At 36.0% G+C, this 25,340-nt stretch overlaps 4 protein-coding genes across 6 annotated transcripts; 3 read left to right on the forward strand and 1 right to left on the reverse strand.

Moving 5' to 3' along the window:
• The first annotated feature begins 199 nt into the window (after positions 1-199).
• Positions 200-7,468, forward strand: LOC107431637 (uncharacterized). Of its 3 annotated transcripts, none has more exons than XM_048466093.2 (12): positions 200-1,717; positions 1,961-3,353; positions 3,499-3,738; positions 4,160-4,289; positions 4,559-4,711; positions 4,879-5,105; positions 5,194-5,263; positions 5,593-5,799; positions 6,022-6,257; positions 6,401-6,479; positions 6,573-6,713; positions 6,870-7,468. In XM_048466093.2, exons 1-12 carry the CDS (start codon positions 484-486, stop codon positions 7,062-7,064), a joined length of 4,305 nt encoding a protein of 1,434 aa, XP_048322050.2. In that variant the 5' UTR covers positions 200-483; the 3' UTR covers positions 7,065-7,468. The 3 variants fall into 3 exon arrangements, with proteins under 3 accessions (XP_048322050.2, XP_048322051.2, XP_024922352.3); XM_048466094.2 differs by having other exon boundaries at positions 2,027-3,353; XM_025066584.3 differs by having other exon boundaries at positions 200-3,353.
• Positions 7,469-8,400: 932 nt separating this feature from the next.
• Positions 8,401-11,346, reverse strand: LOC107431590 (eukaryotic translation initiation factor 3 subunit E). The gene is made up of 8 exons (XM_016042549.4): positions 11,083-11,346; positions 10,836-10,990; positions 10,096-10,323; positions 9,882-10,003; positions 9,329-9,548; positions 9,073-9,215; positions 8,789-8,926; positions 8,401-8,671 (listed from the first exon to the last, which is right to left on the reverse strand). Exons 1-8 carry the CDS (start codon positions 11,288-11,290, stop codon positions 8,572-8,574), a joined length of 1,314 nt encoding a protein of 437 aa, XP_015898035.2. The 5' UTR covers positions 11,291-11,346; the 3' UTR covers positions 8,401-8,571.
• A 1,989-nt stretch (positions 11,347-13,335) lies between these two features.
• Positions 13,336-16,241, forward strand: LOC107431627 (alpha carbonic anhydrase 4). Its single transcript, XM_048466095.2, has 7 exons — positions 13,336-13,490; positions 14,012-14,226; positions 14,586-14,692; positions 14,836-14,938; positions 15,057-15,221; positions 15,362-15,415; positions 15,632-16,241. Exons 1-7 carry the CDS (start codon positions 13,358-13,360, stop codon positions 15,707-15,709), a joined length of 855 nt encoding a protein of 284 aa, XP_048322052.2. The 5' UTR covers positions 13,336-13,357; the 3' UTR covers positions 15,710-16,241.
• Positions 16,242-17,926: 1,685 nt separating this feature from the next.
• On the forward strand, positions 17,927-19,901 carry LOC125419403 (alpha carbonic anhydrase 4). The gene is made up of 6 exons (XM_048465211.1): positions 17,927-18,292; positions 18,476-18,582; positions 18,688-18,790; positions 18,966-19,127; positions 19,290-19,343; positions 19,833-19,901. The coding sequence occupies exons 1-6, from the start codon at positions 18,044-18,046 to the stop codon at positions 19,899-19,901; spliced, it is 744 nt and encodes a 247-aa protein (XP_048321168.1). The 5' UTR covers positions 17,927-18,043.
• Positions 19,902-25,340: the final 5,439 nt, after the last annotated feature.

Genomic DNA, 25,340 nt, shown 5'->3' on the forward strand with positions numbered 1-25,340 from the left:
GAAAAAAAAAATCAATAATTTTTTTTTTAATCTGTTGAGTAATTAATTTCATTCTATAATTGATAAATAATTGAATTACATATTTTTCATTTTAACAAGAAAATAATAATACTAATAATAATAAAGAAGCACCACGTCAACAAATTTAAATTCCACACGAGAACGCAATTATTCTGTGAGGCTGTGGAGGAGAAGCCCAAAAAATAAAAAAATCCAGAAGACAAGCAAAGAAAAACAAAAAAACTAGTAGTATAAAAGTCGCTCTTTTGCTCCTCTCTCTCTCTCTCTCTCTCTCTGTCTATTTCTGTGTCTTAGATTCTGAAACTTCTAAACAAAGCAAAAAGAAAAAAACCCTGATACCAAAGACCATAACAAAACCAGCCGCGTTTTATGATTGCTTGAGCTTTGAGCTCCATTTTGGCAAAAAGCTGGTGCTTCCGCTTCCCTGAACCCAAATATTCTCCCCTGCTGCCTCGCCGCCCAATGTCGCCGGCGACGGTGGATATCCGATCTCCGATCAACCCTTCGCACTCCAAGGCTTCCTCTCTGCAAAACCCTAATTCCATTTACCACACTCACGCGAGCTCGCCATTCAATTTTGCTTCTTTATCTCCGGGTTTTGCTGTTGCGGGTCAGTGTGGTACGGATCCTTCTTCTTCTTTCCCTCGGTCAGGGGCGGTGGCATCGGGACGGTCGCGTCCCAGGCTTACGAAGGTGAGGAAGCAGTTGGGTGGGAGGTCCAGAACTACTTCCAGTGAGCTCGGTTCAGGTTTCAACCCGTTTTGTTCGGTAAACGATGGTAACAGTGCGTCGAGTGGTGGTAATGGGAATGTGGGTTTTGTGTTTGGAGCTAATCAGAGTGGTTCCCATGAGAAAATTTGGGTGAATGGGGAGACACAATCTAGTGTGAATGTGGGGAAGTTGAGCTCCGATGAGAGTAGAAAGTGCAATATTGGGAATGGAACAGAGTCTGCGAAGATTGGGAATGTCGGTTTTGTGTTTGGCGCTAGGGAAAATGCTCCGGAATTAAATATGTGTTGGGAAAATAGACGATCGGCTGGAAAGGCTAAAAAGATGGTTCATGATGATGATAATGATGATACTTTGAATAAAGAAACAGAATCCGGATCAAAATGTGAGAGTTTTAGTGATATGGGTCTTGTGTTTGGTTGTAATGGTAATGGTTTGGCTTCGAATTCAAATGCCGATAAGAGAGAATGTAGCAACTTTGCCAAGAAAGCGGGCTGTGATGATAGTGGACAGATCAAATTTGGAGAGTGCGGTAGGACTTTTATATTTAGAACTTATCATGAGGTTGAGGTTGATTTGGATTCTGCCAATTTGAATTCAGAAAAGGGAGACTCAACTAAGAGTGTGAAGAAATCAGAATTTAGTAAAACTGGTGAGACAGAGACTAGTTTGCTGTTTGGCTCTCAATCCAGTGATTCTAAGTCTACTAAAAATTTGCACAATGGGAAATTTGCTGAAAATTTTGGGCAGTCAGCCTGTTATGGCAGTGCCAAGACGGAAATTGGTAAGGAAGCTGAGCTTAAGAAGAACGATGAATCTGTTTTTGTTTTTGGTGCCAGTTGGTCTAACTCTGAAGCAAATTCGTGTGAGGAAAAGAGTCAATCCAGTGAAAATCTTGGAAAGCCGGCTTGTAATGTGCGGAGGAAGATGAAAGTGGGGAGAGAAAGAAGATTTCCGAAAATGAAAGGTAAAGCTAATGTAAATTATAGCTTGGGTAAGGATAATGATATTAGGTCTTTTTTTTATGGAAGCAGTACTAAAACAGCTTCCACTTCGTCTGGGTGCACTGCAGCAGCGAAGTGTGAAGATGGAATGAAGGCAAGTAGTGAAATCTTAAGAAATTGCAGCGGCAATGCAAATAATCAAATTGATAATATTTGTTCATGTATATTTGATAGTAGTGATGAGATGGTTAGTGTTTCTAGTGCAGCTTCAGTACATAACCTTCCTGATGAGATGAAGAAACTGAACATCAATAATTCTGTGAATGTTGAAGGTGCTGACGAAATTAAAGAATCGTTAAACAATGCTAATGGATGTTCAGAAACCAGTGGGGGTAATTCAAAAGGAGGTTCTGTGCATGTCGAAATGACTAGTGGGGGTAATTCTGAAACCATTGGCCAATACCACTTTATATTTAGAAATGATGGTAATGCGGCTGATGCCTCTGGAATTCCTATTTCTGAACCATTTCGGACAGGACTTGGCGAGAATGTTGATGTTGGCCAGTGTCGTCAATTTCAAGCAGCTTCTGCTCCATCTTCTTTCTCATCGGCTGGTCTTGAGTTCCAGCCTAGTGCTTCCAACGCAGATTTTGTTGGGGGAGTGAAAGACAAGGATAAGAAGTTTACCTGGTCTACGGATGGTTTGAGGATTCCCTATGTGGATTTCATGGCGTCACTTTGTGATCCTTCCAGACTGAAGGATAATCTGTTTCCTGATTTAAATAAAAAATCAGAATGCGGTGTAAAGAACAGTACAATTAAGGGAAAAAGATTAAGGAAAACAAAGGGAAAGTTGAAGAAATCTTTAGGTAAGCAATGGCCTGTAAGTGATCAAGTCCCTAAGGAAAGCAGTTCACAAGAAAATCAAGACTCTCCTGGATGCTACTCTCCCATGGATTTATCTCCTTACCAGGAAACCAATGTTTCTGATCAAGACTCGAGGAAAGCTTCCACTCATCAAGACAGGACCTGTCCACCTTGTGCCTCAGGTGCGACAGTTCCAGCTGATCTTAAAGGTGATGATTTGGCTAAACCAGGGGAAGGATTGGATAGCAATGGAGGTGGTCACACATTTAAGGAGCTAAAAGAGGAGAAGCTTGGGTGTCATGAGGAAATATTTTTTAATCATAATTGTTCATCAATTTCAGGTGCTGAATTTACCTACTCTAATTCCAAAATGGAGCAGGTCTGTGGTAGCAATGGTGCTGGTGTGGCTTCAGCAGGAGCTAGAGTTGATTTTAACTCGGAGACAGAGAAGCAAGAGAAAAATTCTAGAATGCAGTTCCAATTTTCTTCTGGTTTGGAAGATGTGAAGGGGAGTGATTTTACTTTTTCTGCAAAATCTGCAGTACAAGGTGGTCTATCAGCAGCAGAGCGTCGACATAAAAGGAAAAATAGAAATAAGGTTGGTCATGAAAGTTTTGTTATTAATCCAAGCCCAAACATTAAGTTTGAATCCTCATCTGCACAATCTTCCCCCTTAAGCACACCTTCACTTTCAGAAGCAGCAAATAAATCTGAAGCAGGTGAACAGTTCAAGCAAGGATACAATTTTTCCCCATCTGGAACTCATGAAACCTGTGAAAAGTGGCGATTCAGGTGCGCCTGCTAAAAATCACCAGTCAGATTTTAATTAATATATTTCTAATATGATTTCAGGGATTATTTGTTAGCCATGATAGCTTTAATAGGTTCTACGTGGGACATTATTTTTATGCTATTCATGTGATTATATTTCTTTCAGGGGAAACAAAGCTTATGAAGATAAAAATCTTTCAAAAGCTGAGGAGTTTTACACACAGGGGATTATTTCTGTACCTTCAAATGAAAGATCAGGACGCTGCCTTCAGCCTCTTGTTCTTTGCTATAGCAACCGTGCAGTAACTCGGATGTGCCTTGGAAAAATGAAGGAAGCTATAGGGGACTGCATGATGGCTGTTGCACTAGATCCAAGCTTTCTCAAAGCTCAACTGAGAGCTGCAAAGTGAGGTTTTTATTTGTGCTTTAAAGTAACCAATACAACTTGGTTTAATCTACTGCTGGATCATCATCATATCAAAATTTCTTAGTACTATATCATTCTCTGTGCTTCCAAAGAATAAATAAGCACCCATATTTTGTATGATCATTTAGTTGTTAAATGCCTAATTGTAGATCAGGTAAATTAGATAGCGAATCATTTACCCAAAAAAAAAATATATATATATATATATATAGATAGATAGATAGTGAATCTCCTTTCCTTAAAGAGAGTACTTTGTTGAATGTACTTACTTATTTGAAGTTGCTTTTCTTCATGTGGGTTTATATATGCTTAAATTTTTTTGCATATGTTTCATGTATTTAAATTTTCTCATTATTAGACATTTTATGTCTCTAAATATGTTATTTTTCTTCACTCACAGATGTCATCTAGCTCTGGGAGAAGTAGAAGATGCAATAAAGTACTTTAATAAGTGCTTGGAATCAGGGGCAGATGTGTGTTTGGATCGGAGAATCATAATAGATGCTGCTGACGGCCTACAAAAGGCCCAGGTACTGCATTTTTCCCTATCATGTTTTCTCTCTTTCCCTCTTTGTGTGCATAGTATGCATTTGTGTATGCCTCTCCTGGGATAATCATCCTCTACTCTCCCACTCTTTTCAGATCAACACTAGATACTGGCTGTTTTTTTTCTTTTTTTTAATGGTTTTTAATGTGTGGATTTGTTGATACATACGAGGGTAAGAGAGAATCTTCTTTTCTTTTAGTGTTTCTATATTAGTAAATTTGGTGACTGTTTATATGGTTTGTTTATTCGCAGAAAGTGGCTGAGTGGACTGAAATTTCCGCCGAACTTCTGGAACAGAAAAATCCTGATGCAGCTCTAAGTGCTTTAGAAAGTATTTCTGAGGCCTTGTCAATTAGCTTATATTCAGAAAGTTTACTGGAAATGAAAGCAGAGGCACTTCATATGGTTGGTGCTTTATCAACTTATTAATCCATTTTCTTTGTCTTATGGTCCTTTTTATATTTCTAATACATAAAATATGGTAATAATTTGACACGGCTGCATATAAGCAAGTCTTTATGCCCTAAGTTTTGTTCTCAGCATTGAATTTTCTTCTGGGTGACATCTTGCAGTTGAGGAGGCATGAAGAGGCAATTCAGTTGTGTGAGCAGAGCTTATGTTTTGCAGAAAAGAACTTTATCTCGGGGAATGGAGTAACAGATATAGATGGTTCTAGAAGTGACAGCTGCTCACCTGTGAGGCTGTGGAGGTGGTGCCTGACATCCAAGTCATACTTTCATTTGGGAAGACTTGAGGCGGCTCTTGCTTTACTTGATAAGCTGATATTAATCAAGGACAAGTACGCAAACTTATATTCAGAATTACCACTTTAGGATACTTTCCTTTTAATGGATTTAAAGCTATGGATCCTAATTTGAATTTTGTAGGTTTCAAAGTAAGAATTTGGAATCATCAATTTTGTTGGCTGTCACCATACGTGAAATTTTACACCACAAGGTAAAACCTCCATTGCTTTGGGATCAATTTTACATTTGGGCGCAGGATTAGTAGTTAAACTGCCTAGATGATATTCTGATGTGGATCACATAAACAGCCTATCAGTATTAGCAAATTTGCTTAGTCTTATTTTATCCCTTGGTTTACTTAGTTCCAATCTTTTTCTTCCATCACTAAATGAAGTTTTGTTCTAATATAGTTATTCCATTCATTTGTTCTCAGTATAGTAGACTCTTCATGATGAATGCATTAATTAAGTTTGTCATTTCTCAGTATAATAGACTCTTTATGATGAATGCATTAATTAAGTTTGCCATTCTTTAATAAAGAATGCAGGCAATGAAGCATTTAAATCAGGAAGATATGCAGAAGCAGTCGAGCATTATACTGCTGCTTTATCTAACAATGTTGAATCACGTCCATTTGTGGCAATCTGTTTCTGCAATCGTGCTGCAGCACACCAAGCTCTGGGTCAAATTGCTGATGCCATTGCAGATTGCAGTCTAGCTATTGCCCTCGATGGAAATTATGCAAAGGTATACCACCAAGTTTTTGATTGCTGGCATACTCCATCTCTGTGAGCATCAGCTGAATAACTGATTATTTTTCCCTTACTGATATGAAGATCTCATGAGCTGTCCTTTTGGATATTTCTTAGCAATTAAAGATTGGTCTAAATTATATTGAGGATATTTTTCTAAATATAGACAAATTTTTAGATGCTATTTAAGTACCTGATTGCTACTGCCCTTGCACAGGCCATCTCTAGAAGAGCCACTTTACATGAGATGATTAGAGATTATGCACAGGCGGCTACTGACCTCCAAAGACTCATATCCATTCTGAAAAACCGATGTGATGACAAGACCAAGGAGTCTTGTACGCCAGGTAGATCCACTGCCAGTGTCAAAGAATTAAAGAAAGCTCAATTGCAGTTGTCAGTGATGGAAGAAGAAGCTAAGAAAGGAATCTGCTTGGATTTTTATCTCATTTTGTAAGTTATTAGTATATCAACTGTGGCGAGTTTGGAGGTGTAATTGGATTATAGGTTTAGTTGAGTTGAGGTTCATGATTTCTGACCATATGATATCATATATATTTTGAATTGATGATGCTTATCATAAACCTCAATTGCAGGGGATGTAAACTGTCCGATACACCTTCTGACATCAAGAAGGCATACCGTAAGGCAGCTCTCAAACACCATCCTGACAAGGTTTATTTCTTTTTAGACCTTGCTTTTCAATTTGTTAACAACAATTACATTGCTGTTACTCATCTTACCTTTTTCATTATTCGTGGGATTCAGGCTGGTCAGTTTCTGGCAAGAAGTGATAGTGGAGATGAAGGGCGACTCTGGAAGGAAATCTCCCTGGAAGTCAAGAAGGATGCAGATAGGCTTTTCAAAATGATTGGAGAGGCATATACAGTACTTTCCGACCCTACAAAGGTATGTCATCCCACGATGGTTGCAAACTTGGGAGATTTCTATGCTTCATTTGGGAGAATCTATATGCATCCCTCTGGGTTTTAAGTGTTGTGTTTGAATATCTGACTATATGATCTACTTGAGTTTTATTTTGATCCACCACTTTTCTGTTAACAGCGTTCGGAATACGATCTCGAGGAGGACATGAGAAAAGCCATGAAGAGAAGCAATGGAAGCAGCACTCATAGTAGAGCTGCAGATTTTCATAGACGATCTGATACTCCCAGGTACCACCAATATGAGAGAAATGCTTATAGACGGAACGGCAGAGAGAATTGGAAAACATATGGGAATTCATCTTCTCGATGGTAGTAACCAAGAAGTTGCAAGAAGTCGGAAAAGTTGTGACAGTAGTATCAATGGCGCGAGTTTCATCATTTGGAATGGAGTTGCCACTAATTTTGAGGTATAATCCAGAGCTGTGTCAATACTGCAAAATCCAGTCCATTATTTTGTGGAGTAAAGACAGAGTGCAGTGCACAGAAACTACTGGTCTTTTCTTTTGACAAAATTTTGCCACCTTGAGGAGACAACCCCTCGAAGTGGAACACTATTACTGCCAAGGTCCGCTCGACTTTATGTGGCCTTAGGTGAGAAAAAAGAAAAAATAAATAAAATAAACAAATTTGAATTGTAAAGTATTTTGATATCAATAGTATTTAATTAATCTAATTGTAACAATATATTTTTATAAGGTTTACTCATTTTGGCATTAATTTGAATCTAGATATTAGAATGTTTGGTTGATGGGTGATGACAACCCAAAACCAAATGGCTACGGTCTCTCTCCTTTTTTTTTGTTTTTTTTTTTTTGCCTCCTCCTGTTGCATCTATGGATATAAAGACCGAAGCCGAGTTTAGGGTGGATCACTCAGCGTCCTCGTTTTGTTCCCTGATTAATTTATTCATCAGGCTAATGCACCAAAACAAATATATATATATATATATATATTATTAATCAGCTAGAAAAGTGGAGCTAGAAATTTTATTAGGTGTCTCATAGTATCATAGATAGCTTTTAATTACCCTTTTTTTTTTTGGGGGGGGCTGAAATTGTGCAATTTACTTATGTAAGTATTAGCAATGGTATTTATGGGTTTTTTGTTTTTTTTTTAATAGTTAACTTTACAATAAACTTATATGTCTGACAGGGTCTTAATCACTATTAACTAACATTTTGAGGTAAAAAAAATCACAAACAGTTGAGTAAAGAAACATGAAAAGCTAAAACTAAAAATCAACATAAAAAGCTAAACTAAAATTCACCTAACAATATCTTAGCATTGATGGGCAGTCTTTGAAACATGATATGTGTATCAATTATGAAGTTGAGTTTTATTGCTTAAGTAGCCATCCGGAATCTACGACTTTTTATTTTCCTACAGGATCTTTTGCTTCTCCCTCTTATTTTACAAATTTTATAAGATAAGTTGAAGAATCAAGCAATTTTTCATAAAAGAAAAAGACAAGGTGAATTTGACAAAAATAATGTAATTAAAAACGAAGTGGCCAAAGAATTATTTAATTTTTGTGGAGAATTCCGGAGAATGCGATTTCTGTTTTGAGCATGCTTAGTTTGTCTTGTGAATATTTGAGAGTCCTGATCGCTGATTAAGCTACATTTTCAGTAAGAGTATTTACCAAAAAATAGAAATAAATATGGAAGATATAAATTTTCCCAAAAGTAGAATTCATGTAGCAAAACTTGTGAATACTTGCACAATCAAATTAAATCCAGCTACAAATTGCCAACAAAATTGCAATCTTTGATATCTCAGAGCCGAAAATAAATAATTTGTTAGACAATTCACCACCTAACTTATCGAGCAGTCTGTGCCTGGGCATGTTCCAGAAGCTGGCTGACTAACTTATACGTACGACCTGACAATGCCTTGGTGTGGTCAATCAGTTGCTCATACCTGGAAACAAGTAATGATCATTTCAGATAACCAAACAGAAAAATTGAGGGGCTTAACTTTGAAAAATAAGTGAGATAGCAAACATGGCACTTCCTTTCACAAAGCAAAAACACTTACACATTGGACTGGTTGGGTTCCATAAGCACAGTTCCTGACTTTGTGTCGATCTTGGCATCAAGCTTTGAGCTTCTAATAAGATTAACAATCCATCTCTCAGCCTCCTCATAGTTCAAATTCAATTTCTCGGCAAGCACTCTGCCATCAAACCAACCCAATTATTTAGCATACTTGAAAGAATAAACCAAAGGCTCTTTAGAGAATGAATTGAGTTTATATATAAACAAAAGAAAGGCTAAAATAGGTGCTCAATTAACATGATGAAAGCATAACCAGTTAAGTACCCCATGTCAATGCGCTGATGTATGCGGCAATAGGTCTCAAAAATAAAAAGTCTGGCATTCTCGAGGAATTCATCTCTCAATGGTACAGTAGAGAAGTTTCCTTCTTCAACTCGTTTCCCAAGAAAAGGATCATTCAGTATTACCTACATTGTCAGAACAAAGCATGATTCAGACACAAACCTTCAAACTGCTATTTAAGTGGCAATCCAGGCAAAAAGAAAACTTAAAACGAAAGAACATCGGTCAAGATAGTTACTTCTTCACACTCCCTCATCTTCTTTTGTGCCCCATCAAAGTCATAATTGACATATATGCTAGCCAAAAACTCAGTAATGGGATCTTTGAAAGAGTGTTGCTCTTGCTGAATAACCTTTATAAAATCTTTAAACTGAGGTCTTCTTCTCTTGTTGACAATAAAGGCAGTTGCCAAGTAACGTAAAAGATGAGGAGCATTGGTTTGAATGGCATTTAGATACCTGATAAATTGAAAATTTCCATCATATATAGGTCTACAAAACTAAATGAGCTTAGTCATTAGAAGAATACACTGGCCATACAAAAATAAAGGAGCTATGTTAACTAAGAGCCTATCACGTTATAGAGCAAGAGAAATAAATATTTCCAACAACATATGCTTTAATATTCTCCTCCAAAGAAAAATCAATTGTTCAATGGACGTTATGAAACAACGCTGAACAATGCTATAATGACATATGCAAAAGCTGTTCCAGGATCAAACAAAGCACAGAACTTTTAACAAGTATAAGTACAAATTGAAAAAAAAAAATGAACAGATTGAGATTACATACTTGTCCTGATTAAACAGGTCAATTATCTGGGTTCTCCCATTGTCATTGTTAAAAAATATGAAGAGACTCCAATGCATTAACCATATTCTACTTTGCACTTGATTCATAGGTGAAGTGAAACTCTGCAACATCAAACCAGAAGTAACCAAAGAATTAGAAAAAGTTTGCAACCTATTAAACAATTGCGTATTTGCAGGGTGGGATAGGGGTGAACCTTCGAGTCGATAATTTCTTTCAATCGATTAAGCTCTTCCAGAGCAATATCCCAGTTTTGCATCAAAATTTCAGCTGCCAGCTTTCCCCACAATGCACTCAAACTCCTTTCACTGCTGGTGCACAAGGCCCTGAACTGATAAAGATAGTCAGCAGCACCAGAGTAGTTGCCACATTCAAATTGAAATTTTGCATACTGATATAGCGCCTCAATCTGATCTGGACCAATCTGGATAAATTGTTGCACAATTTCACCGAGTTAAATTTATGCTTTGGTTGAGACAACATCAAAAAATAGCCTCAACTAAAAATCTACGAGTCAAAATCTTACAAATAACAAAACTTTGCGATGCATTTGCGAGCAGAATTACTAACAAAATACTCCTCATGTATACATGCATGCAAGAACAAAATGTCGCGATCATTTGACCAACAAAAGTAAAACAAAAAACAAAAACTGAACACGTTAAGGGCACGTAAAAATCGTTGAATGCAAACCAGAACCAGAAGGACTACTTGTAGAACAATCCAGATTTTAAGTGGTGGTAGGTTTTTTCCGACCTTACTACTTACTTTTTTCAACAAAAGAAAATCCAAATTCAATAATACCAAATTAAACCAAATTTCAGCAAAAAAGAACAATAACAGAAAACAAAGGAAGCAAACCCACCAAACGATCACATAGATTTTAAATAGAAAAGGAAATGGCTTTAAAAACGAGGCAAAGAGAAGCAACCCAACCTGGTAACGGTCATTGAGCATCTGAAGGTTGTACTGCTTGTCAGCCCTCAATTCCTGTACGGCGGCAGCGTTTTGCAAGAAACCAACGAGGGGAGCCGCAGACTCTTCCAAAGCCTTGAGCCTAGCCACCACCTCAGCCCTCCTCTCCACCATATCTTTCAACACCGAAAAATCCAAATTACATCATTTGATAAAATGACAGAGAAAGAAGAAGAGAAGTGTATGCATAGGCCAACTTTATATATACCTTGGGGGACATCTTCGGTGTGGTAGAGGGATTTGTGGATGTCCATGGCGTAGTCGACCATGTTGGTCTTGTTGAGAAGCTCGATCTTGGACTTGAGAATCTGCTCATCTGGATATAGCTGACGCTCCTGAAGGAACTCCAGAAGCGGGAAGACCAAGTGGCGGTCGAGGTTCGGCGCGATGCGTGGTGTTAGGTCGTACTCCGCCATTGCCCAAGAGAAGCCCTAGATAGAGAGAGAGAGAGAGAAGGTGGGGATTAAAAAGGTTTTTGCTTGAAATATCATACCACGGCTGTCGTGACCCGTATCTTCTGAATTAAGGCTTTGAGCCTAATTCCCTTGGAACCCATGTCCCAGCCCATATCTTCTGTATAAGGATCCAGCAGGCTGGGCCCAAATAAAGAAAAACATCCACCCATCCCATCCCAAAAATTAAGGGGTTAATAAAAATGATAAAAAAAAAAATGTATTTATTTTTAAAATATAGAATCCCAAAAAAGTTGAAACATTCTTTGAAATGTTGGGACCTCTTGCATGTATTTCAAAAAATTTGGAAATGGGAACTGTATAATATTTATCATTTTAAATTTAAAAATATTTATTTTATATTGATATATACCATATTTAATATATATAAAATACAAATATAAATAATGTTTACTATTTTCAATAACAAAGTTTTTTTTTTTTCATAGAGATATATATGTATCTCATATTTAACATTTATCAAACATCATTTTCCAATTTTCATTCTTATAAAATATTTTTAAATATACTAACAAACATGTTTTTAAATTCTAAAAAATAAGAAATTCAATTTACCATTTTCATTTGATAAAATTGATTTATAAAAATAGTTTTAGAAATTAAACAATACTAAATGTGTCTTAAAATTTCGCCAGTTTGAGCTTTTTTAGAAAATTGTCATTCCCAAAATACCGTTGTCACCGTCACCTACCGTCGAACAACCTTTTAAGACCATCTCTTGCATAAAACTAAGAAGAAAAGCTTCAGTTTGACCTTCAACTTCGAGCTTTAACAACAAGAACGTCAAATTCAAGATCTAGCAAAAGTAATCTCACTTTCTGTTTCTATAAATAATGTTAAATTTGTGTATAATAGTGTTTTAAGCATGTTTGAGACGTTAAAATATAGAAAAACCCAAAAAAAAAAAAAATCCAATAGGAAACCTAATTTGTTTGGAGGTTGAAGACAACTTAACTACTAAAAGTTGGGTTATATGCTTAGAACATTTTGTTTTCTAATCTAAATTGGCTGTGTTTTGGAGAGAAAAAAGCAAGAAAAGTGGTAATTTATATGAGATAGGGTCTTAAAAGAATGTTTAGCGGCAGGCAGCCGTGGTTGAATATACAATGTTGAAGCAAGGGTATCTAGGAGAACGATAAAAAGTTGACATGGGCAAAATATTAATTTTTTGGATAAATGGGTGTTTTTCTTCTCATATGTGCCCAGCCGTGTGCATGGGCAAAAATGGTTAGTACTTTTATTCTATTTATGTGGTATGTACTGTCAATGATAGTTCATGTACATAAGCACCATAGCATTTACACAAGTACGTATACGTGCACGTTTCCACCCCTAATATTATGCCCTAAACCATAACTACGCTTACCAAACCCTAATTAAACCATAATTACCCTTACCAAACCTTAGTTACTGGTTATCCAAACTCTAGTTTTATACCTCTTCCCTTCCTGTAATCCTAATTAATACTTCAAACCTAACCCTAAAAGGAGTTGAAATTGGCCTTCGGGGCCATAATTGAAAAAATAAATAGAAAGGTAAAAAACATACGTATCCAAGAATTTGGATAAAAAAATTTGTCAAGGATCACTTATTATCCAGCAATAAGTTACTTTAGTATACATATTAAGTAATTATCATTGTTTAACATAAGTTAATTTTGAATATGTATGTATGTGAACGGACTATAGATAATATCTCAAATATATATAACATTAATATATTAAATTTATATAACATTTAAAAGAGAATTTAAATAAAAACAGAAAGGAAATATAAATAAAGTAATTAATGTTTAAGAATACAAGAAAAATAAAAAGTATTATTGAAAAACTTCAAAAACTTTACGCACGTAAAAGTATAGCCCCTCCCTCAATCTAGCTAGTGTTAATTATTAGGGCTGCTGTGTCTATAAAATTTCCTTACCTATCCCAAAAATTTCTCTATATAATGACGCATAATGTAATGAACTGTTCATCAACAGACTCATCCAGAACAGGCAAAGTGCCACTCATGATGAATTGCTACGCCAGCCCAAGCTTGTTACATGTCCTTGTAGCTTCATTTATTGTCTTGTCTACTCACTCCCATTTGGCCCTTACTGGAGTTTTGGCTCAGTATGATCATGAATATGATCACCATGATGGTATACACATATATTATATACATGTTATATTTTTCCACCTGACTAATTTAATTGGATATTCATATTGTTATCACATGGTATACCTCTTTCTATAATTATAGAAGTGCATGCATATATATATATATAGAATATTAATTTTACTATAAAATGTGTGTATGTCTTTCATTTTAATATTGAGTTTGAACTTAGTGACATGATATGCAATCCATCAATTATCATATTATACAATCTATTACATGTAATTGTTGCGATATGCCTTTGGTATCAAAGGCATGCATGTGTTTTATAGAAAATTATATAGTAGATATGTGCAAGTGTGGGAAGGGAGCATGTATATCAAATATAGAAATTGACACACACATACACATATAAATATATATATATATATATATATGTCGGATCGGATGGACATGTATCTATGTGTAAGTGAAATTCTATATGTAAATAATTGCTTTAATTTAGATTACTAATTTGTTTTTGGTGGTGCCGGGCGACGATGAATTAATGTACGTACATTGAAGAAGAAACAGAATATTCATACATAGAAGCAACAGGAAGAGGACCATCGAGGTGGGGTCAACTAGATCCAAAATGGAAAGCTTGTAGTTATGGAAGAAAGCAGTCTCCCATCGATTTTGTCGATAGAAGCCTCTCGTTTTGCCCCTCTTTGGGAGAACTCAACAAAGACTATAGACCAGCTCCAGCTACTCTGACCAAGAGGGGACGCGAAATTTATGTAAAACCAAAAAGGAAAAAAAAGAAAAGGCTATTATATAATAATATATATGATAAAGAAAAAAATTTACAAAACATTTATAACTATTAAATCTACATGATTTGTATGATTTAATGATTTTGAATAGTTATTACAGCTTTTATCCATAAATTCATTATTATATTAAAATCAAATAATATAATAATATTTATCCATCATTATTGTTCATATTTTTTTTTTTTGGGGCATCATTATTGTTCATCATACATTAATTAAGTGGTATATTACAAATATTTCTAAAAGAGCTATATATATATATAATTAATTATTCTTTTTTATTGATTAATATTCCTGAACATGAGAATATGGATGATGATCAGGTCTACTGGAGTGGTGATGCAGGAAAAATTAACATCAACGGCAGTGATTATAGACTCATACAGTTACATTGGCATACGCCAGCTGAGCACACTTTCAATGGAATAAAGTAATTCCCATATAATTGTTTGTTTCATTCCAGTATTTTATTTTATTATTATTATTTTTTTCATTCTTCTTAATTTCCACAAATTATAACAAACAGCTAATTAATATGTGTGTGTGTGTGTGTGTGTGTGTATATACTTGCAGGTATGATTTGGAGCTTCACATTGTTCACTCAAACTCCACAAATGGTACAGCTGTTGTGGGAATAGTCTATAGACTTGGCCCACCTGACCCTTTTCTCTCTACGGTACAGCTAGATATTTATATTTTTTGATTCCTGAGATTCATATGAATTTGTTCAATATTGAAACTACATATAATGCGTGTAAATTGATATGATAAATTTTAATTTGTTGGATTGGCAGCTGACAGAGAAGATAAAATTACTTCAGAGAGATGGGAATATAGATTTGGGGATTGTTGACCCGAAAAGCGTTGGGTTTAGAAACAGAGAGTACTATTACAGATATTTGGGTTCGTTAACAACTCCTCCGTGTACGGAGGGTGTGGTTTGGACTGTATTTAGACATGTACGTACACACGGTTTCTCATATATATATATATATATATATATATCTAATACATATAAAACATAATTAATATTCTGTATTAAGATAATTGGGTGGCTTACTATATATTTATATTATATATTGTGCTTTACATGTAAAAGGTGCGGACTGTTTCGTGGGAGCAAGTACAAGCATTGAAGGATGCCATTGAATACGTTAGTAACTAACCACAAATTTACCATATTATTATGATTTTGATCCACATTTTCCTCTTCATGTACAATTCATATATTTGTTTGCGTTCTTTCTATCTTTACAGGGGTCATATTTATTCATATCATATATACAATGCGAAAAACTTTTGTGCCTACATCGATCGGTGTAAAAAGTAGAATTTGGTTTTGATCTCTGGTGGATTTGTTCATTTTCAGGGATTTGAGTCAAATGCAAGGCCAACTCAGCCACTGAATGGAAGACCAGTTTGTTTATATGCTCCGTTCTATGGATAGATGGAGCTAGAACTTCAGCTTGACTATTAGGCTTATAATACATATATATATATATATATATATAATAAGATATTTAAGAGAATAAGTGGAGGTAACTGGAGAACCGGTATATATATGTTATGTTTGCATCGTCCATAAACCACAAACATATTAATTGACGGAGTAGTATGTATGCTGCTAGGCAAGCTAGCAAGTAATATATATATATATATATATACACCATTATACAGATACAACCAGTTATATATATATACACCATTATATAGATATAACCTTATATATATATATATATATATGCCTCATCTTGAGCTTTCATTTTAAGCACTATACAAGTTTTAGCCTCATCAAAACTTCGCGCCATACAATTAATAGCACATCATTTTTATACGCGAAATTAAGTTAACCTTTTTTTTTCAATAAATTAAGTTAATAGCCTCATAATGTGTAACTGAGGATGATGCTACTACCGGTTGAATTATCATTGATACAAAAAAATTATAACTATTAGAAAGTGATCGATCATTTATTTTATGTATTTTTTTAATATTCCCTTTTATATGTGAGCATGATTTATTTGGATCTTTTCTAAGTCTTTAAATGTATTATTTAATTTTATGTGAAATTATTGACAGTCAAAATGCAAATTGGATCAAAATTAATTAAATATATATATATATATATATATAATTAAAAAAAACATATTGAAATTTAAATATCTTGATGTATTATCCAAGATAAAGGACAAAATATTGAAATTTGTATACGTTAATGTATCATCCAAGATTCTGGACAAATATCTTGGACAAATGTGGGTAAAAACTTTCTAGATAAAAAGAGTACTCGCTATATTCAGTCATATTAATAAATTTGTTTATCAGTATAAGTAAGTTTCTTTCCGGTTTGGGAATAGACAGATCATATTAGTAGATATATTTACCAAAAATAATATAGCCCTCTCTCAATCTTGCTGGTGTTATTTCCAAAAAAAAAATGAAAAATAAATCTAGCATCTGTTAGTTGGTGCTGCCGCTGGATTTATATAATTAATTTCCTTATCCATCCCAAAAAAATTTCTCTACATAATGTAGCAAAATATAATGTACTAATCATCAAAAGGCTTTCCAGCGAAAAAAAAAAAATCATTAACGGGCTTATCCAAAAAAGACAAATACTAATCATGATGAATTGCTGCACCAACCCAAACTTGTTAGTACTTTTCGTTGTAGCTTCTTTCATTGCCTTGTCCACTCATTCCCATTTGACCATTACAGGAGTTTTGGCTCATCGTGATCATAAATATGATCTCCACGATGGTACGTATACATATACTTGTTATTTTTTCATTGTTAATTACCAGAGTTTAATTGGATATCAATATTGTTTTCATATGGTAGACTTTTTTCTATAATTATATAATTGCACATATATATATATATATATATATCTATAAAATTTTATTAAAATAGATATTTGTTTCTCATTATAATATTGACTCCTCATATTGGTTGTCTAATATTAACATTTTTTAATATTTTAATATATTATTTGATATTAAACGATGACATTATATCATAAAATGCATCTATTTAAACAAATTTATATATGTATAATATTAATTTTGTTATAAAACAATACATATATATATATATATATAATTGTTTATATTAAGGGCATATTTAATGAATTATATGTAATCTATTGATTATGTCTCATAGATTATATGTAATCATATAACCCATTATAGATAATGGATTGGGTTATATATACTAAAATAGGCATACATAGCCCTCAATGTCAAATGCATGAATGTATTTTATAGTAAAATTATTATGTGTATATATATATATATGGCATGTGTGCGGATGGACCCCATATATTTTATATAGAAACATATATATATATATATATATATAGTAGTTCTACTTGCAGATTGCACCAAAAGTAGATGTTCTTAAAAAAAGCCATTGGCTTTGCTATATATGCAGTGTATACATTCACAACAAAACCAAAATTTTTTCTCAAAAAGCGTCAGTTTTTAATGCAGTCCACATATTAATGATCTGCATCGTAGAATATCTATATTTATATATATATATTTTTTTTTTGTGAATGAAAAATGAGCCTCCTAGCGATTATCCTCAATCCAGACTTTAGAGAACTGTAAACCATTAGCAGTTGTAGCTTTATAATCAAGCAGATTGCCCAGTCCATCACCGCACGGTTATCCCTATCGTCCTCTCCTATATGTAATATCGGATTCACGTGTGTATATTTGTAAGTTGAACTCTAAATGTAGATTATTGCTTTTACACTACTAATTTGTTTTTGGTGGTAATGGGCGATGATGAATGTACGTACATCGAAGAATCAGAAACAGAATATTCATACATAGAAGCAACAAGAAGAGGACCATCGAAGTGGGGTCAGCTAGATCCAAAATGGAAAGCTTGTAGTAATGGAAGAACGCAGTCTCCCATCGATTTTGTCAATGGAAGTCTCACGTTTTGCCCCACTTCGGGTGAACTCAAGAAAGATTATAAACCTGCTCCTGCTAATTTGATCAACCGGGGACACGATATTTCCGTAAAAAATATTATACATTATTATATATATATCCATCATTAATATTGTTTATATATACTAAGCTGCACACTGCAAAAATATTTCTGAAAGAGCTATATATATATATATATATATGTATGTAATTAATTATACTTTTTGATTAATATTCCTGAACATGAGGATGGATGATGATATATCAATCAGGTGTACTGGAGAGATGATGCAGGAAAAATTAACATCTTGGGAACCGATTACAGACTCATACAGTTACATTGGCATTCACCAGCTGAGCACACTTTCAAGGGAAAAAAGTAATTCCTTTAATTAATTTGTTTCTTTCTAATATTTTTCTTCTTCGTCATCTATTATTTCCGCAAATTATTGATAACAAACAGCTAATTAATATATAAAAGCAGATACAATTTGGAGCTTCACCTTGTTCATTCCAACTCTAATAATGACACAGCTGTTGTGGGAATAGTCTATAGATTTGGTCAACCCGACCCTTTTCTCTCAACGGTACTGTATATTTATATTTTTTATTCCCATTTGCTTCCACAGATTGTGAATTTTTTTTTTTTTTTTTTGGGTAATAACAGATTCATGTGAATTTATTCGATACTACATATAATATAATATATTATATATGTATGAAAATTAATATATGATGAATTTTAATTTATCGGATTGACAGTTGACGAAGAAGATAAAATCTCTTGGGAGTGATGGAAATATAGATTTGGGGATTGTTGACCCAAAAAGCGTTGGGTTTAGAAGCAGATCCTATTACAGATATTTGGGTTCGCTTACAACTCCTTCATGTACGGAGGGTGTGGTTTGGACTGTATTTAGACATGTACGTAAGCACAAATTCTCAGTGCACCATATTATATATATATATATATATATGTCTAATGCATAATATAGAATATTCTATACAAGATATAATTGGATGGCTATATATATCTTCCTATATTATATGAAGTAGCTAGTTATTCACCGATATGTACATTTACAGGTGCGGACAGTTTCATGGGAGCAAGTAAAAGCATTGAAGGATGCGGTTGAAGAGGTATAAGTAATTAGCCATATATATTATTATGAATTCGATCGACATTGTCCTGTTCATGTACAATTCGTATTGCATTGTTTTCTTTTTAGGTTATCTATATAAATATATATGTATAATTTTTCTATAAGAACCTGGTTTGCGGTTGATGTTAAACACAAGCCTTGTTTATTGCATGCAATTGACCAGGTCATATCCTAAATATAAAAAATGTATTCACATTTATTACAATAACAGTGTATATATTTACAGACATATTTCCCCTATAATGAGACTCGACACCCACATTAGGTGATGTTGGGCATCCTATTACATAGATTTTAAAAGATAAATATATCAAAATCTCTATAAATTATATGTAATTAAAAATTAAACTCCATTATAATATGAAAATTAAATCACACTATAATATAGGTATTGTCATCAATTATAATAAAACTATATGTATATATATATATATATATATCTTCGATGGATATTGTTCATTTTCAGGGATTTGAGTCAAATGCAAGGCCAACTCAACCATTGAAAGGAAGACCAGTTTGTTTCTACGCTCCATAGTATGGATAGATGGAGCCAGACCTGCTTAACTATTAGGTTTATACATTATATATACATATATAATATTATAAAATATGAGAACCGTTACACATTATATTATGTATGCGCTGTCAAATAAAATACAAGAATGTTGATGGAGTAGTATGTAATATGTCTGCTAGGCAAGCTAGCAAGTTATATCTAAATATCTTTACCATTTTATATATAACCTTTATATATATGCTCCTCATCTCTTCATTTTAAGCATGATATAAGTTTTAGCCTCACCAAAACTTTGCAGCATATAATAAATGGCACATCAATTTTATAGCTAAATTAAGTAAACCGTTTTTTTGTTGGTTAAGAAATTATGTTAGCCTAAAAAAATGCAAAGCCGGGATGATGCTACCTAATATATATATATATATATATGTAGAATGGACTGATTTCATCAATGACTTTGAGAATAAAATCAAACTTTTCAAGCTTGCACACTTTGCAGTTATAGTTTCTCCACCGTATTGAAAGAAGAAGCAACCGTTAGTTATCACACGATCAAGTGGTTGAGAAGCTTGTACGAGCCACTAGAGAGCAGCTTATGGTCTAGAGTGATGAAACTCAAGATTAACAATAATATTTAAGAAATAATGTCTTATAAGAATTGCTCTGTTTTCACGTTAGTCAAATAGAGGTCATACAATACATATATATATGAATAGTAAACAGCTACGTACTACGTAATACATATGATAAGTATACATAACCATAATTATCCCCTAATCCCTTTATCCTTATCTCTACACAATTCATATCCTTTAGGATAGCTTCACCTTTATCACATAGGTGGCCACACGGGTTGTCATCATCTTTTGGGTGGTTGATATTCTTTGTTATTCTGGCAGTATCTGTTGTGTGAGGTTTATCATCCCCCCTCAAGTTGGCGAGGGGAATTTTATGGACTCCCAACTTGAACCGAAAACGAGTGAAGAGGTCTTTGGACAGAGGCTTTGTAAAAATGTCTGCAATTTGAGATGAGGAGGGAAGATATCGTGTAACCAAGGAACCGTCAGCAACCTTCTCACGCACGAAATGATAATCAAGAGAGATATGTTTGGTTCGGTGGTGAAACACGGGATTAATAGACATATGTAAGGCACTCATATTATCATAGAACAGCTGGAGGGGCTGAGAGGAGTGAAGACCCAGTTCATGCAGAAGGTAAGAAATCCACGTAAGTTCAGCAGTTGCAGAGGCCATGGCTCTGTATTCTGCTTCAGCGCTTGAACGAGACACTGTTGTCTGCTTCTTGGATGACCAGGAAATGCAGTTGGCACCAAAGAACACACAATAGCTTGACGTGCTCCTTCGGGTGAGAGGACATCCTGCCCAGTCAGCATCCGAACACCCATTTACAGTTCTAGTACTTTGACCAAGAAATCTTAAACCATACAGCATCGTGCCTTTTAAATAACGAAGTATTCGCTTGACCATCTTGAGATGTAGCATGGTTGGTTTCTGAAAAAATTGACAAACCCGATTGACTGCAAATTGGATGTCAGGCCGAGTAAACGTTAAATATTGAAGCGCTCCAACTAATTGACGGTATGCTGTGGCATCCACGGGATCATCATCAGTGAAGGATGGAGTAACTTTCACAGATAGTGGAGTGGAGATGGGTGTAGCTTCAAGCATGTTTGCTCTTTGAAGAAGATCACGTGTATATTTAGTCTGAGAAAGGAACAAACCACCATCAAACATGTTAACTTCAAGACCGAGGAAATAATGAAGGTTACCGAGGTCTTTCATGGCAAAAGCTGTGCCCAAACATTGAATGCATTTGGAGATGATAGCAGAACTGGTTCCTGTGATTAAGACATCATCCACATAGATTAACAAAATAATGAGATGATCAGCAGTTTTGTACACAAACATAGAGGGATCAGCACGACTACAAACAAATCCCATATGAAATAAGTATGTAGACAATTTATCAAACCAGGCCCGTGGTGCCTGTTTGAGGCCATATAGGGATTTGTGTAGACGGCAAACATGTGTAGGTTTGTGTGGATCACGGAACCCCGGTGGTTGCTCCATGTAAACTGTCTCTTTGAGATCACCATGCAAAAAAGCATTCCTAACATCCAATTGCTTCAAAGGCCATCCAGATGACACGGCTAGAGACATGATTAAACGAATAGTCGTAGGTTTAACTACAGGACTGAAAGTTTCATCGTAGTCCAAACCAGCAACTTGAGTATATCCTCGTGCCACTAAACGGGCTTTATATTTATCTAGACAACCATCCTCTTTTAATTTTGTTTTAAAGACCCACTTCAATCCAACAATGTTACCATGGGTAGGCCGTGGCACCAATGACCAGGTGTGATTTTTGTGGAGGGCATCTAACTCGTCAAGCATAGCTTGGGTCCATTCTGGTGACTTGAGAGCTTGTTTAACCGATGTGGGTTCTGAAAGAGTGGTAAAAGAGGAGTGATAGGAAGCCACGTGGGAGGCAGGTTGTAATTCAGAATGACGATCAGGATGTTTTCGTAACTGATTTCGTGTGAGCATAGGATGGGTATGAGTGGTGTTTGGCGATTGTGGTTGTGGAATGGGAAGGTCAATAAAAAGCCCGTTGGAAATATCTGGAAGTTGAGAATGGGTAGAGATGGAGTCATAGGAGGAGTGTAACACCCCGTCCCAAATCGCACCGGAATCCGTGCACGTTGACCGAGGTTGACTGTTGACCGTTGACCAAAGGGGTCAAAAGTTGACTTTTTGACTCGGTGAGAATTTTGAGTTGACTAGGGTACCGTGGCGAAGTGCACGATGCCACGAGTTCGTAGACTGGTAGCACGTCGAAAACGGAGCTACGGTTTGAAAGTTATGGACGAAACAAGTTGCGGTCCAAACTGTCCAAGGGGTGCCGGAGTTGACTTTTTGTTTATGGGGAATTGAGCTTTGACTCATGCATGGTTGTGAAGTGCTCGTCGATACGAGTTCACAGACTAGCGGCACGCTCAAAACGGACATCCGGTTAAAAAGTTATGGACGTTTGAAGTTTACCGGATACCGTATTATTTTAATGTTTTTTTTTGGGTCAGTGAACAGTGAAATGCCACGTGTCAACTTCTGATTGGTCCACCTGGCATGAACAGTATCACGCAGGGTTTTAATTTTGAAAAACTCTCGGGGAAGAGAGAGAAAGAGAGAGAAGAGAGAGAAAGAGAGAGAGGAGAGAGAAAGAGAGAGAGAGAGCCACCGCCGGCCACCGGAGTTTTCCACTGTTCCGGCCGATTTACTGTACACGCGCCGGACAGAAAGCTTGCCCACCTCATTTCCGGCAAAACCTCCAAGTTTCACGGCGAACGGCCGCCGGACGCGCCCGGATCGGACGTCCGAAGTTTGGCGGCGATTTTTCCCCTCCACCGCGGCCACCGCGAATCGGCACTGTTCCGGCCATTTTCCGGCCACACGCGCCTGACAGCCTTGATCCTCTCCTCAAGTCCGGCCTACCCACCAAAAATCACGGCCATCGGACCACCGACGCGCCGGGATCGGAGCGTTTTCCGGCGAGGGGTCGAAAATCTTCAAACGGTGATTTCTCCGCCGTCCGACCTCCGTTTTGCTCACCGTCGGTCCCGTTGGATTGCTCTCCTCACGATCTACAAATCTGCAAAATTTCACAGCAAACGGCCACCGTCGGAAAACACTGTTCCGGTGACGGTTGCCGGTGACGTGGCGGCCTGCCGGAAATTACTGTTCCGGCGAGTACCCGAAAATTCCGGCCAGCTCCAATCCGCAGTGTTCGACCTCCTGAACCCAAATCCGACTTCCGTTTCCGCCAATTCGCGACGGTTTGGGAGAATTGCGGAGCCGAAACTCGAAAAGCTTTCCGGCGAGATTCCGACCCCGTCGGGTTCGATCACCGGAAAGTAAGACCGAACCCGTGATCCTCATCACGCGAGCTTCGATTCGGTATATAACTCGTAACCCTTAGATGTCGCTTGGTGTTCGCTCCCCGGGTATCCATTTGGGAATTACCCGAATAAAATATTAATATTTTTGGTTTGTGCACTGTGGTTGTTTAGGTGCACGCGCGAGTAGTGGAGTGGATCCCGAGGAGGATCTTAGTTGATTTGCGCTCTCCAGGTGAGTGACCCACCTTCAAAAATTATTTTGGGCAATTAATTAAATTTAATTGGTATTTAATTTAGTATTTAATTACGCTCATGTGGTGTGGTTTAATTATGGTTTTAATGCGGTTTAATTTAATTTATTTGTTATGCATGAGCAAGGTATGTTTCGGTATTAATTTTACGTGGTTTCAAATGTGATTTCTCGGGCATAATTGGGTTAAATATTTTGTGAAAATATTTGGTTAAATTTTATAAATTATGCCCGCGGTATTTTTATGGTTGCATTTCGTATTTCGAGAAATTGTGGTTTGTTGTTATCGCTGTTTCGTACCGGGTGATTGGATAAAATATGTGGGATGGTGTTTTGTGAAATTTTGGTATACTTCCCACGGTGGTTTTTGGAAAAACGGTACGGTTGGTTGTTCATGTTTATTTTTAGACGCACTCATACAGTATTGGTGTTCTGGTGTATGGTGTATGGACACGTGGTTTAGTGCGCGGTTATTATCTGGTTTAGCGCACGGTTATTACTTCACCCGTGAGTTGCCATTGGACCGTGGGCAGGCAAGGTTATTGTTGCGCATAGCCGCCCCCCTCCTTGGCCGGGTGATGGTTTTTAGCAGTCGGTACTGTCGGGACGCCGAAGTGACCACTGCAGGTTTCTCTCTTTAACCTCCCGCTAGTCGGTGCTCGGGACGCTGGGTATCGGAGGGCATCACCGGTATATGGTGTGGTGCGTCAGGTGTAATTGTCGGTGTAATTGCAAATAATGGTTTAAACCCCAAAGGTGTTCAAAATTTATTTATTATATTTTCTTATATATTTGGGGTATGTATTTATTTAATTGTTGTTGTTAAATTATTTAATCCCTTGGTTTTTGGGAGGTATGCACATTGGGTTTTGCGAAAAGGTTTTAAAAAGGGAACATTTCAAACGGAGCGATTGGTGAGAGTTTTGAGGGAAATCATTATTTTCCAAAGGTTATTATTATTTATTATTAATTGTTGGTATTTGTTCCACTCCTTAATTGTTATTATTTTATTATTATTATTAAAAGGTGTTCAGTAGTTCGGGTTACTCACGGAGATGATTAGCATCTCACACTCTTAAATTCCGTTCCCTTAGGTGCAAGTGGTGGTAGACGTTCTTCTGGAGCGAACCAAGTTTTCCGCTGCTGTTGTGTTTCGAGAAGTTTCTTTGTACTCTTTCATTTCAGTGTATTATTTCTTTTCAGCCTTGTTGTATTTCTGTTGTTTAGCACTTCTTAAAGCTCTGTATACTATTGGAATACTTCTGTTTTATTTATGCACTGGACTGTTGT

Source organism: Ziziphus jujuba, chromosome 11 (assembly GCF_031755915.1).
Source record: "Ziziphus jujuba cultivar Dongzao chromosome 11, ASM3175591v1".
Taxonomy (NCBI): domain Eukaryota; kingdom Viridiplantae; phylum Streptophyta; class Magnoliopsida; order Rosales; family Rhamnaceae; genus Ziziphus; species Ziziphus jujuba.

Excerpts from the sequence above, each read along its gene's own strand:
- LOC125419403 (XM_048465211.1), top strand. The coding sequence starts at position 18,044 with ATGGGCGATGATGAATGTACGTACATCGAAGAATCAGAAACAGAATAT. Across the intron at positions 19,128-19,289 it reads TTTGGACTGTATTTAGACAT|GTGCGGACAGTTTCATGGGA; the intron begins GTACGTAAGCAC and ends GTACATTTACAG. Across the intron at positions 19,344-19,832 it reads TGAAGGATGCGGTTGAAGAG|GGATTTGAGTCAAATGCAAG; the intron begins GTATAAGTAATT and ends GTTCATTTTCAG.
- LOC107431590 (XM_016042549.4), bottom strand. The coding sequence starts at position 11,290 with ATGGCGGAGTACGACCTAACACCACGCATCGCGCCGAACCTCGACCGC. Across the intron at positions 10,004-10,095 it reads AAGAAATTATCGACTCGAAG|AGTTTCACTTCACCTATGAA; the intron begins GTTCACCCCTAT and ends TTGATGTTGCAG. Across the intron at positions 8,927-9,072 it reads CATCAGCGCATTGACATGGG|AGTGCTTGCCGAGAAATTGA; the intron begins GTACTTAACTGG and ends GTTTGATGGCAG.
- LOC107431627 (XM_048466095.2), top strand. The coding sequence starts at position 13,358 with ATGATGAATTGCTACGCCAGCCCAAGCTTGTTACATGTCCTTGTAGCT. Across the intron at positions 15,222-15,361 it reads TTTGGACTGTATTTAGACAT|GTGCGGACTGTTTCGTGGGA; the intron begins GTACGTACACAC and ends TACATGTAAAAG. Across the intron at positions 15,416-15,631 it reads TGAAGGATGCCATTGAATAC|GGATTTGAGTCAAATGCAAG; the intron begins GTTAGTAACTAA and ends GTTCATTTTCAG.
- LOC107431637 (XM_025066584.3), top strand. The coding sequence starts at position 484 with ATGTCGCCGGCGACGGTGGATATCCGATCTCCGATCAACCCTTCGCAC. Across the intron at positions 4,712-4,878 it reads AAGCAGAGGCACTTCATATG|TTGAGGAGGCATGAAGAGGC; the intron begins GTTGGTGCTTTA and ends GACATCTTGCAG. Across the intron at positions 5,264-5,592 it reads GTGAAATTTTACACCACAAG|AATGCAGGCAATGAAGCATT; the intron begins GTAAAACCTCCA and ends TCTTTAATAAAG.